The sequence below is a fragment of the Asterias rubens genome, chromosome 16 (assembly GCF_902459465.1).
Source record: "Asterias rubens chromosome 16, eAstRub1.3, whole genome shotgun sequence".
Classification (NCBI taxonomy): domain Eukaryota; kingdom Metazoa; phylum Echinodermata; class Asteroidea; order Forcipulatida; family Asteriidae; genus Asterias; species Asterias rubens.
Window position 1 is genome coordinate 9,814,876 of NC_047077.1, and position 13,385 is coordinate 9,828,260.

Here is a 13,385-nt window from a genome sequence, read left to right on the forward strand (position 1 = left end):
AAAGAACTTTTAATGTCAAAACTATGTGGTGCAACAAAAGTGGCAGAAAGCTGACTAAAACTTTGCAGATATCATGTGTACTCCCGGATGTGATAAAAAAAAAGTATTGAGAGCGCCCTCCTGCAGTCGAAAATAAAGCGGATGGTGGATTCATGCAATACCCAAGGGGTCAATTCTCGTAGCTGCTGAAGTAGACGATATAGCGCTAAACAATTGTCTCCCAAGAAAACTAAGCATGTTGAAACCAGTACAGGGGACAACAAATATTAATTTTGGTTTTACATTTACACTGATGCAGCTAGCACTGTATACTCGGAGCCTTCCTGATGAGTGTTGTGGAAAAAAAAAACGCAGGCATATTACTCGAGTGGTCATGGAACACACAACCTTTGTCATTTTAGAGCAGTGTTTTGTACCCCGTTCACACAGCTCTATTTTCTACGACCTTACGAAGACCATGCCAATCACCGTGATCTTAAAAGTGTATCGAGTCGGGACACAAATCGCCATCAAAATCGCGCAATAATGCAAGTTAAGAACTGCAGGCAACATTTTCATTGCAATACATTTATCTTGTACAACTGTACTGCTTCTGCGCCAAAACAGTTGCTGACTCGCTGTCACTACGATTACACCCAGACCGATGCCGATCTAGTAGTTTTCTACTTCGAAATGGTTGCCAACGGTGCTAGGATTTCAGCCTGATGCTACCACGCTGCGTGTGGGATCATGGCGTTCCCACTGCGACTTTTTTCTGCTCATTAATTGGCTACGACCCGGCTACGCTTATTTTGAACATGTTAAAAATAAGCCTGGGGAGAGAACGCAGCTTCCTGACCTTGGAGATCCCATCCCAAACCAAACCACGCTCATAGAGATTCCACGTTTGGCCAATGATTAAGCCGTGATTGGTCATGCTCTCGGCCACTTTTCCATCGTAATAGAAGCAGGGTCTATGTGCGAACAGGGTACTACTATAACTGGACCACCAATATTGCCAAGTAGTTAGAGGCAGTTAAAATCATAGATGTTTTAGCAGCAGGTTACTGCAACGATTGAAAAGGTGTTAAAGTCGGGAAGGTGTTAAAGTCAAGAGTATACAGTGCTGACATCACGGTAAAAGGGTGAATCCATATTTATTTATTATTTTATTTATTCTTTGAGTACTTTCCAGGAAAATACTAAGAACCCTGCAATGTTTTACCTTTTTTTTACAGCAACTGTGAGAATCCCCATCGATGCAGGCAAGTCGAGGAAAATTTCATCTCCTAATTATCCCTGTGGGTATCCCGACTGCACCAGCCTCGCCTGGATCGTCCAGGCGGCAGCTGACCGCAAGCTTCGGGTGACTTTCACATATTTTTACATCGCTGACACGTCTTTGGAGTCGATCCAAATCGGCGACGGTGACGATATCAACAACCCGTCTACCCGCTTCTTTGGATGGGACAGCCCCAGTACTCCCCCTAGTGTCTTGATCTCCGATGGTTACACCATGTGGATTACTTTCAGGTCAACGGCGGACGTAAGCGTCAAGCATAGGTTTCAAATGGAGGTTACCAGTGTTCCATCTACAGGTATGTTTATATAATAATAATAATCCTGACGATGACTAGAGCAAGCTAGTCGAAACGTTGAGACCAATTCAGAACTGACTCCGTGGCAGTACAGTTAAGTAGTAGTCCAGTCTATTTTCTATACCATCCGCCCTGGTTATACAGTAGTTAAAAAGCTGGACAGTTCTTTTTAGAACTGAGAAGTCTCCTGAACCTCCGGCAGTAGAATAAAGTAAGACAGTTCTCTAAGAACAAACTCTACCTGGCAAGTAGATACACACATGGTGTTACCGCAAACCAAATATACAAAAATAATAATAATAACAATAACAATACAAATTTGTTTATCGCACTTTCATCACACTCGAAGGGCGTCTCTAGAGAACTTTGAACATTATTACCCCTGGTCACCGGGCCTTAAATCATTCCTTAATAATAATAATAATAATAACAGGTATTTAGAAACGCTCCCCATAGAAAACTATATCACAGCGCTTACAAAAAATCCTTAAACATCTCCGCTCCCTGAGGAGATTTATAGAGCCTGTGAAACAAATATGCACTACTCAACTAAATCGATCACAAGAACCATCTCTGCCGTAACAGGTACCCATTTACCCCTTTGTTGTACAAATTTGTATGGCTTCTTAACCTTGTATGTTAAATTACAGATTCGATAATGTGTTCAGTTGATAACAAGTTCGACTGCGGCCACTCTGTCTGCATTGATAAAACATTGGTGTGTAACGAGTACAACAACTGCGTCAACGGACTCGATGAGTATGACTGTAATGGTACGTTAGACTTAAAGCTGTCCTTAAAGGCAGTGGACACTATTGGTAAATACTCCAAATAATTATTAGCATAAAACATTAATTGGTAACAAGTAATGGGGAGAGGTTGATATATTAAAACAGTGTGAGAAGCGGCTCCCTCTGAAGTATTGTAGTTTTTGAGAAAGAAGTAATTTTCCATGAAATTGATTTTGAGACCTCAGATTTAGAATATGAGGTCTCGAAATCAACCATCTGAAAGCACTCAACTTTCCTTGCTCTATGTTGTGACAAGCTTGGGTGTTTTTTTCTTTCATTATTATCTCACAACTTCGATGACCGATTTAGCTCAAATTTTCACAGGTTTGTTATTTTATGCATATGTTGGGATACACCAATTGTGAAGGCTAGTCTTTCACAATTCAAACTCTGGTGTTTACTGTTTCTGATCAGCAGAGTGTGATGGGTTCGAGTCCCAGTCTTGACACCTTTGGACAGCTTTGGTAGTTGTCGAAGACCAGTCTTCTCACTAATGGTGTATCTCAACATATGCATAAATAAATCTGTGAAAGTTTGAGCTCAATTGGTCGTCGAAGTTGCGAGAGAATAATGAAAGGAAAAACAACCTTGTCCCCAAGTTTTTTCCTTTAAGATGCTTGAATTCTAGACCTTAGTGGAGGTCTTTAAATCAATTCAAGTATTTTAGTGAGAAATTACTTCTTTCTCAAAAACTACATGTACATGTAGGCCTACGTTACGTCAGAGGAATCCATATCTCACAATCAGTTATACTATCAATACATGTAGCTCTCCACTGCTTGTTACCAAGTAATTTTTATCCTAGCAATTGCTATAAGTAATTACCAATAGTGTCCAGTGCCTCTAAGTAAGACACCCAACCGTGATACTTACGTAAACGCACGTTAAAGAACCCAGTGCACTTTTTGAACAGAGACGGGGTTCGCCCCCGTGTCCCTAGTTTGATTGGCAGCATAGTGCACCACAGCGCCTGTTAACCATAACATGGTTCTATGTAAAAGGAGCAGGCCTCATAGTGTCATCTAATATTCCCACATACCGTGCAGGAAAATACTAAGGGAATCAATGTGTGGTTTTCAACTAGTGGTTTAATCCCAACAAGGCCTGGTTCTTGATACTTTTACCGAGATGAAGTTGAGGTAAATTATCAAGAACCAGTCCTCGGCGGGTTTAAACCACTACATGTAGTTGAAAACCGATTCAACACACTTTGATTCCCATTCATAAATACCTTTTTGGTAATAAAACATCAACACTTTTTGTCACAAAGTAAAATAAATGCAAACATTATAATTGTTCAATGATTTCTTTCAACACAACACCCCTCCAGCTATGAAATGGTAAAGCCCTCCGCCGCCCTCGAGTAAACAACTCCTTATAAGGGAATGCTGTGCGCGTCACGCTTATCGCGTGATGTGGCACAACTGTCTCGGCCGTTGCTCTCGACCAATAGGAATGAAGAAACTGTCTTGTATACATAGGTGCAAGCTTGCGTGCCATTCCCATGTTTCAACACTTTTTACTGGTCATAAACAAAGGTTTATACACACCCACGTGACGCGCTCTCCACCAATAGGAATAGCGTAACTGTCTGAGGAATTTATGAATGTATGTTTAAAGCGTTTGGAGCATCACTGAGTGGCAGATACTTTTCACTAAATAAGAAACCACTACTATTAGTAATAATAGTACCATGAAATAATAGTAATTCCATGAGTAATAGTAATACCATTAAGAGAACATGTAATAATGACTGCTAGATCTTCCCATGGGACATTTACATGTACGTAGGTTAATACCGTGAGTAAAGAAAGTTTCTAAATTTTAACTGTCGCAAACTTACAGCTTGCAACACCAGCAGTCACATCGCTGCCGAGTTCAACACTACTGTCTTCATATACTCGACCCGCCATCCAGAAAACCTTCAAGTTGAGAGTTGTTACTGGCGTGTCACAGCCCCTCCCGACGCTCACATCATGGTTCGCTTCTACCACTATGACCTAGTATGGCCAGTTGTCTTTGGAACTGGAGAGGAACTGGGTCAGGATATGTGGATAATTGCTTCCTTAGGTAGAGGAGAAGAGGAGTTTATCCAATATATTTTTGACCTCAACAATATTTGGATGAGCACTCAATACGATTCTAGATCAAAGTTCCGTTGTGGCATCCGAGCTGTGCTCGCGCAAGGTACATGTACCTCAATTGTTTGTTTGTTTTTTGGTTTTTTTCGGGGGGGGGGGGGGGCTTGAACAAGGAAAAATTTACTAGAGAACCAAAAAAGGCCTCCGGATACTGTGCCTTTGCTCTACCAACTAATCTTTCTAGCCCTATCTTGAGGGGCTCCCTTTTTTGTTTATATCTTTGTTCGGGGTGCCAGTCAGAAGCCATACAACCGTTAACTGCCATGTAGCCAGGGATAACGCCCAAAATTACTATACAACTTGGGAAGCGACAGCCAGGGGGTCATCTTAAGACCATGCAACTTGATATATATATTTTTTTTACTGAGAATGTGTCACTTGGCATAATGTGGTCAAGTGTTCAAGCACAATGGACCCTTCCCATGAAATATGCTAATTACATTCACGCATGCGTACAGACCCTGTTGGTTGGCAAACGCCATTGAGTTGTGCACTAAGCAGACGCGCAATCGCGTCTGCGTCACGCACCCATTAGCCATGTACAACACAGCGCGATGATCCCTTATTTTGCCAACCAAAACGTTAGTGGCAATTTACATATTTCATGGGAAGGGTCTATGGAAAGTGTTTGTGTTCTGATCTACAATTCCGGGCCAAAACGCTTGGGACACCCATTCCGGGAACGTTAAATAATACCATTCTCTGTCCACTTCCCATTGAAGTCGGGACTGTAGCCGTAGCTGTAGCCGTAGTTGTAGCCAAAGTTTCCTTCTCAAACAGAGCCTTTCACTGTCTTTTTTTCCTCCATTTCAACCCCCGAAACCCAAACTACAGATTATACGCCGTGTGGTGTCTACCCGCATGGGTATCTAAACAAGGAGCGGTGCGATGGCATTTTACACTGTCCTAATGGAGAGGATGAAGCCGGGTGTGGTAAGATTTTACTCGACTTTGGAGTTGAGGCAACATTTTTTTTTTAGTGGGACATACATGATATTGTTGCCACATTATTCTTATTTTGCTTTTTGCCTCTTGTTTGGCACTGTACATGTTTGGTAATTACTGAAAATATGTATTGGCATAAAAACTTCCTTTGTAACGAGCAACAGAGAGCTATTGGTACTATATGACACATTGTGAGAGACGGCAGAGTTTTCAGAAAGAGGTGTCTGAGAACTAAAATATTCAAAGACTTCACATGCTTCAGCTGGTGTCTTTTATTTCTACCTGAAAGCACACAAATTTGTGCAGCAAGGATGTTTTTCTTTCATAATGTTCTTGCAACTTCATCAACCATTTGAGCAAAAATTTACACAGGCTTGGAATATTATTTTATGCAGATGCTGGGATACACTATAAGTGAGAATACTGATCTCTGACAATTCCAAACTTGTCCAGTGCCTTTAACAAAACTATTGAAATTAGTTTTTGGTTTTACCCATGTACACCCAAGTGTGTTAGCCCTATATACTCAGTACTTTCCCGAACTCAGTGAAAAATCCCAAAACAAAGGCATACTACTCTGGTGGGATTCGAGCCGACGACCTTTGCATTTTAGGACAGTGTCTTACAGCAACTAGATCACCGGGATTGCCTGGTAGCTACATGTAGAGGCAGTTTGAATCCTTTATTTTAGCAGCGGGTACCGCAACGATTTAACAGATGGAAATTATACAGACACAACAGGTTTATTCCTTGAAAACCTGTGACATACATGTAAGATATGTTTTAAGAACAGTTTTGAATGTTGTGGTGCAAAGACAAAATCTAAGATTATGATACACGTATGTGGTAGAGAGTTCCAGATGCATTGCGCAGCTAAAAAGAGACCTGTCACCAGAAGAGTGTCAAGACTTGGGTTCAATGAGAAGCACGGAACTGGAACGAAGATTCCTTGACGGAGTTTAAAGACACTGGACACTTGATGATTGTCAAAGACCAGCCTTCTTACTTGGTGTATCTCAACATATACATAAAATAACAAACCTGTAAAAATTTGAGCTCAATTGGTCGTCAAAGTTGCGAGATAATAGTGAAAGAAAAAAACACCCTTATCACACAAAGTTGTGTGCTTTCAAATGCTTGATTTCGAGACCTCAAATTCTAAACTTGAGGTCTCGAAAATCAAAACCGTGGAAATTTACTTCTCTCTCGAAAACTACGTCATTTCAGAGGGAGCCGTTTCTCACAATGTTTTGTACTATCAACCTCTCTCACTTACTCATTACCAAATGAGGTTTTATGCCGATAATTATTTTGAGTAATACCAATAGTGTCCACTGCCTTTAAACTGTCAGAAATTTTAAGATACAGTGGGGAGCCTTGCCATAAAGTGCTTTGTGGACAATGAGCATCAGCTTGAAGATGATTCGTTGAGTGAAAGGGAACCGTGTGAAGTTGTTTCAGAATGGGGGTGATAGAACAGGATTTTCTAGGTTGTCACAAAAACGAATGGCTAATGCATAACAAAGCCATTTGCGTGTTACAATGTAGATTTGAATACTGTCTGGTACAATGATTTGCTTGTTCAATGATCGCTTACATTTGAATTCCTCAGACTATAGAGACAGTTGCAATGTCACATGATTTCACATGATTATGAGCAAGCTTTTGTTAAGTTAATGTTTGTAAGAGACGGGAACACCCATAAACAATTCTGAATGTAAGTGTCAGTATAGGGGATCCGCATGCCTGGGATCCGCATGCTATTATGGAATCCGCATGCTATATGGGATCCACATGCTATTATGGGATGCGCATGCTATTATGGGATCCGCATGCCTGGGATCCGCATGTTATGGCATCCGCATGCTATATGGGATTCGCATGCTGTATGGGATCGCATGCTATAATGAGATCCGCATGCTATGGGATCCACATGCTATTATGGGATCCGCATGCTATTATGGGATCCGCATGCCTGGGATCCGCATGCTATATGGCATCCGCATGCTATATGGGATTCGCATGCTATATGGGATCGCATGCTATTATGGGATCCGCATGCTATGGGATCCACATGCTATTATGGGATCCGCATGCTATTATGGGATCCACATGCTATATGGCATCCGCATGCTATTTGCACCGCTGTGGGCGTTGAGGGCGACTGACTCTTTGTCACTCGCGATTCTGGTGTCCACCGGATGGACGTTTTGGGCGGAAGGTCCCAAAGTTTTAAAAAGATTTATTCCTCGTGCCCGAATTACCATTGGGAAATCTGGAGTGGACGGCAATGGTGAAACCACTGGGTGGGTGTCGATAGCTTAGGACCAAGGTAGTATCTATAGTATATGCTTTCGGGAAGGAAAGGTAAATTTTTCTTATTTTCGACCATTTAGACCCATGTGAGGGAACATGTGTTTCACTTGCCGGGCACAATGGCGGCCGGTCCTTTTGCGCTTGGGTGCATTTGTATGGGACATAATGGCACCCTTTGTAAAATCGTTGAGAGGTTAACAATGGCACGTTTCTTGGTGGTATCAAGGGTCCATGGTGGTCGGTGGATTGCTTGTGGGCCCATGGGTGTCGCATGAGTGGGTACATGAGTGTAAGTGCAAGTGCCAGCGCGCACACAGACATACAAGATTGATTTTATCGGGGTAGAGAGGACCATCGAGGATGGTGGTGTGTTGAGATAACCTTATGCACCATTGAGGGTCGTGCTAGTTAGTTAAAAAATTCCGTGCTTGGCGCCAGGTTTTGTTCTTTGCCGTAGAAATTTTTTTTTAAATTTCTTTTTTTTTCTTGTTGAGGTTAAACTCCAGAGCTTTTGAGATCCGAAATATTCGGCGCTTCGGATCGGTACCCTAGATAATGGTCCGGAGTTCAGTGCTTCAATGGGGAGAGCCTTTTATTTGGTTAGCTTTGCATCCATGTTTTAGATAAACCTGGAAAAATTTGTAATTTAAATGGGAGTGCCTATCCTTGGTGAGCCTTGCATAAGGCATGGGTAATGCCCCATAGTAATGAACATGGTAAGTGGGTGTTTTAAATTGGTAGTGCCCATTTTGTTTAGCTTTACATCGGGGAGTGCCCCAAGTAATGAACCCGAAACAATGGCCGTTTTAAAAGGGGGAGTGCCCATCTTTGGTTAGCTTTCCTTCGGGGAGTGCACCAAGTATAATTAACCCGGAAAAATCGGGTGTAAATATGGGGAGTGCCCATCTTTGTTTGCTTTATGCATGTATCGGGAAGTGCCCCAAGTATAAACCCAGAAAATGGGTGTTTTAAACGGGGAGTGCCCATCGTTGGTTAGCTTTACATCGGGGAGTGCCCCAAAGTAACGAACCCGAAAGAAAGGCACAAATGGGGAGGGCCCATCTCTGGTTAGCTTTAGATCCGGAAATACCCGGGTGTTTTAAATGGGGAGTGTAGTGTTCACGTGATCACACTCGGTTATGCAAATGAGTTGACCTCGTGTAAGGTCACACGGAGGCAGAATGGAAAACTGAGGAACAGAGAATAAAGCACATTGATGCAGAGATTGAATTCGTATATTATTGCTTTTAATTGTGTTGATTTAATTCGTTAGTCTATTAAGACATTACAGGAGTGCCTATGTTTGTTTAGTTTTATGTTCGGAAATGCCCCAAGTATGAACCCGGAAAATGGGTGTTTGAAGTGGGGAGTGCCCATCTTCTTCGGGGAGTGCCCCAAGTATTGAACCCGGAAAGTTGTGTGTTTTAAATGGGGAGTGCCCATCTTTGGTTAGCTTTCCTTTTGGGAGTGCCCCAAGGATTGAACCCGGAAAATTGGGTGTTTAAGATGGGAAGTGCACATCCTTGGTTTTCCTTCGGGGAGTGCCCCAAGTATGAACACGGAAAATGGGTGTTTGAAATGGGGAGTGCCCATCTTCTTCGGGGAGTGCCCCAAGTATTGAACCCGGAAAATCGGGTGTTTTTAATTGGGAGTGTCCATCTTTGTTTAGCTTTCTTTCGGGGTGTGCCCCAGTAATGAGCCCAGGAAAATTTGTGTTTTAATTGGGGACGGAATAGCCCATCTTCTTGTTCTGCTTTTCATCGGGGAGAGCCCCATGTAATAAACTAGAAAAAAAAAAGAAAAAAAAAAGAAAAAAAAAGAAAAATGGGTGTTTGAAATGGGGAGTGACCATCTTTGGTTTTTCATCGGGGAGTGATCCCATTAATAATACTCCAAAAAAAAAAAAAAAAAAAAACGCTTTGGATGGCGAGTGCCCACTTGGGTATAGGCCTTGCGTAATGAGGGAGTGCCCTGAGTAATGAGCCCTGAAAATGGTTGTTTCTAAACGGGGAGTGCCCCTCTCTTTTGGTCTTGGCCGGCACTGGGGCGTCCCCCTTGCTTGGGCCTTGGAAGTTAGGGAAAAACGGGGAGTTCCCCCTTAGGTTAAGGCGTATTTTGGTTTAATCGGCCAATGGACGCTGGAAAATCTCTACAGGCAAATTGAGGTCTAGTATTTGGAGAGTGCCTACATCCAGAGATCATGATTTGAAGCTTTTAGACGTACAAAATAAGTTTATATACTTGTGTAGAGCCAGTAGGGGAGATGACCTTAGCTTTGATCCACACCGGGTCTTCGTCAGATGTATAAGCAAACACAAGCAACATAGCAAAAGGAGGGCAAAGAACTATGGGAAGGCTCCGAAAAAGCGGAAATTATACCCATTCAAAGTTGTTATTTTACAGACATGGGGTGGCTACGATCCCTTAAGAGTAACGCAGTGAGGACAGAATGATGGTTAATGGAAGGGTGGATTACCGGCCAAAAAGGCTAGCTAGTAGGGGAGCAGGACTTTCGTATCTTATAAAGTTAAAAATAAAAGGAAAGGCAACGGGGAATGCAACACTTCCGATTTGGCAGGCAGCAGGGGAACGCCCTAGGAATAAGACTTGGAGGTGTGCACTCTGAAAGTTTGGTGCCTCTGTTGGTTTGGCCTTTGGCCTTAGTTAGCCTTGGTAGGAGGGCGGTATTTATAGGTACGGCCCAGGGGGACTACCCCCTCAGTTACCCCTTAGTCTGAATGGCGTTGCGGTTATGCATCGAGTATGGTTTGAGAGAGTTCTAAATGGGGAGTGCACCATAATATAGGAAACTGGCCCGGTTAATGGGGTTCCTATAAGACTAGAGCTCAATAAAAGAAGCTTCTTAAAGGAGGTTTGGCAGATTGTTTGCACTTGTATCACGTTTGTTCAATACAGGCAAAGTTGGCTTTGAAAGTCCATAAGCCTGGTAGGCTTCAGTTGCTCAAGGCTTCCCGAGACCGGTTACGAACGTAACGTATTTTATGTTATGGCTCTACGATCGTAACGTAGCTTATGTTATGGCTCTCCTTCTTAAGTATGTCTCCGAGTTCGCTCCTCTATCACCCGAGGACATCAAAGAGAAGCAGTTGTACATGTGCCGAGAGACACGGATGTCTGTTTCCGTTGACAAAAAAGGGGTAAATTTTTATCGAGACTGCAAGGAAATACTCTAAGTTTTCTTGAGCCGGTTTGGCATGGTGGACTTTTAGTCAATGTACATCGGGGGAAGGGAGCCTCGGGGTGATATTTGGGTTTTCTATGTGCATGTTCTAAAGTGGGGTTAAAGTGGGTTCTAAAATTAGATATTCAGGTTTGTTCGAGGAATGCCTCGCCCCCTACTTACTAAAAAGAAAATAAAAAAAAAAAGAAAAATAAAAATAAATAAAAAAAATTGCACGTAGAACACTGAGTCGTTTTGTAGTGTTGTGGTTTAGTGTGTCAAATTAAACAATTTGAGCGGTTGGCAGTTGGCGCTAAGAAATGACATTTCTATGTGAGATGTATTCATTATTTTATTGTCCGAGTTTTGTTTCCTTTTTCTATATTTTATAGATCGGTCATTGGCCGTTGGAAATGTTTTACAAGCTGTGCTTTGAACGGTTTCTCTCTTGATTAAACCTAGGAGTATAGGCGGTTCTTGAAGATATTGGGAACCCATGTGTGGGAGCGCACATCTTGCTACCCCTTTGACTATGTTGCAGCTCAGGCTGCAAGGCGGCGCAGAGGTTCGTGTTTCTGGGTAGATATATCATGAGTTGTTGCAGGGCCCCCCGATGGATCAGAGCCAAGTCCTACTAAAGTTCTTTCAGGTGTTTGCCGGCCTAATTTTCAAGCCCTGCGGTTTCGAGACCCAGATTTATTTTGTAGCTGGAAGGTCTGACCGATCATCCCCAGGCGTGGAATGACATATTGACTGAGCGCCCTCACGCCGACCAGCAGATAGGGCGATGGTTGCGTCAGGGCATAGACCCTTTAGAGGAAAATACCGGGGTAGAACCTTTGACTCGGCTATCCTCCCACCCATGTACTTTCCTAACGCCCCTATTTGCAAGGAATTCACCCCTTTCATTAATGAGACAGTTTCGAAGCGCCTTGTAGAAGGGTCAGTGGAGCTTTTGGGGCGGTAAAAAGCACGAAACTGCCGAGGTGTGTCAATGCGCCCACCATCGAACCCCCCCAAAACAGACTAGTTTTGTCGATGAAGGGGCCGAACATCTGGTGTAAGGATACACCTTTCAAATTAGGTCCATTGGAGGATACTGTGGACCTTCTGTGGCTTCGAGTGGGCGGGATTCTATTTTGTTGACACTACTCTCCCGTTCGGTTTCAAAAACAGTGCCTACATGTACATATATTCCTCACTTGGGTTTTGTCTCTCAACCTGGTTAAAAAACAGGGGCATTCACACAGAAGTTTGGATCATCGAACGGTTCATTGGAGAGTGTGCTGGAGAGGGGAAGTCTTGTTCCTAAAGGCAGAATGTTTGTTTTTGTTTGTTTGCAGGGCTCGATAAGCGACTCGAGTCAAAAGGCTGCTAGAGCGTTGTATGTGGTCTGTTACATGCAGTCACTTGGATACTTCATCAACCTGAAGAAGAGCCAATTGCAGCCGGTTTCATGGATGATGCATTTTGGGTCTAGGTTTTTTTTTCAGACTCCCTATCTTTCTGGATCCCGGATAAGAAGAAGTGCTCATTCGCCCATCTTAGGGAGGACATGTTGAAAGCAGGTTCGGTGCTTTTGAAAAAGATGCAGCACTTTGTCGGAAAATGCCAAGCTTCATTTTAGTGTTCATTGCTACTTCCCTTTTGTCCGGGAGTGTTGCTCCTTTATGGTCAAGTTGGATGAGGTCACACCTGTTCATTTAACTCAACCGGTGCGCGATGAAGTGCTCTTTTGGCGTTTGTCGACTCATTTTCAGAGCCTATCCCATGGAGGAAAGAGCGGCACCAGTAACAGTAAGGTTGGCGTCGGATGACTCTGATCATAAATGGGGTGGGTATTTGTCGCTTCCCGGTCAAAACGCCATCACCTTCGGCGTTTATTGGTCATCTAATGTGCAATTTATAACAGACATCTGTTACAAAGAGGCACTGGCTTCGTATTTTGTTTTGCTGTCAGAAATATATACACTCTTGGACAGAAGAGTCAATGTGCAGGTAGATTCACAAAGTCTCTCCTGGAAGCTAATTTCGGCCTAAAGTTGGAGTGTGTCCCAAGTGGGGAGAACCAGGCAGATTTTCCATACAGGGAGCTTTCTAGAGCGGGCGCTCGTCTTACAGCGTCGATGTGGCACTTCCTGCAAAGGGAGCTCGGTGGAAGTTCGGGGTTTTCATGGGGTCTCACGACACTGCTCTCCAATGTTCCGAAAGGAAGATTCCCAGTTCCAGGCTCGTCAGGGGTAAACGTGTTTGCACAGTCATGCCTCAGGGTGAGCAGCTGTATGTTTTCCCTCCCTTTGTGCTCATTCCAGCTCTGATCAAGCTTTTCATCGAATGGGGAGTGTGTCGGTGACAATAGTAGTGCCGAAGCATCACCATCCAAGGTCTTGTTGGCCGCGTTTAGTGTGTTTTGTGACACGGTCTTTGCGCCTAG

The 13,385-nt window shown here is 43.2% G+C and overlaps 1 protein-coding gene across 1 annotated transcript in view; it reads left to right on the forward strand.

Annotated features, from left to right (window-relative positions):
• LOC117301100 overlaps nt 1-13,385 on the forward strand; it is an 89,922-nt gene that overhangs the window by 23,973 nt on the left and 52,564 nt on the right. The window contains exons 9-12 of the mRNA XM_033784984.1: nt 1,218-1,577; nt 2,228-2,350; nt 4,214-4,555; nt 5,344-5,442. Of these exons, the coding sequence (XP_033640875.1) occupies nt 1,218-1,577; nt 2,228-2,350; nt 4,214-4,555; nt 5,344-5,442 (924 nt within the window). The remainder of the gene's footprint in view (nt 1-1,217; nt 1,578-2,227; nt 2,351-4,213; nt 4,556-5,343; nt 5,443-13,385) is intronic.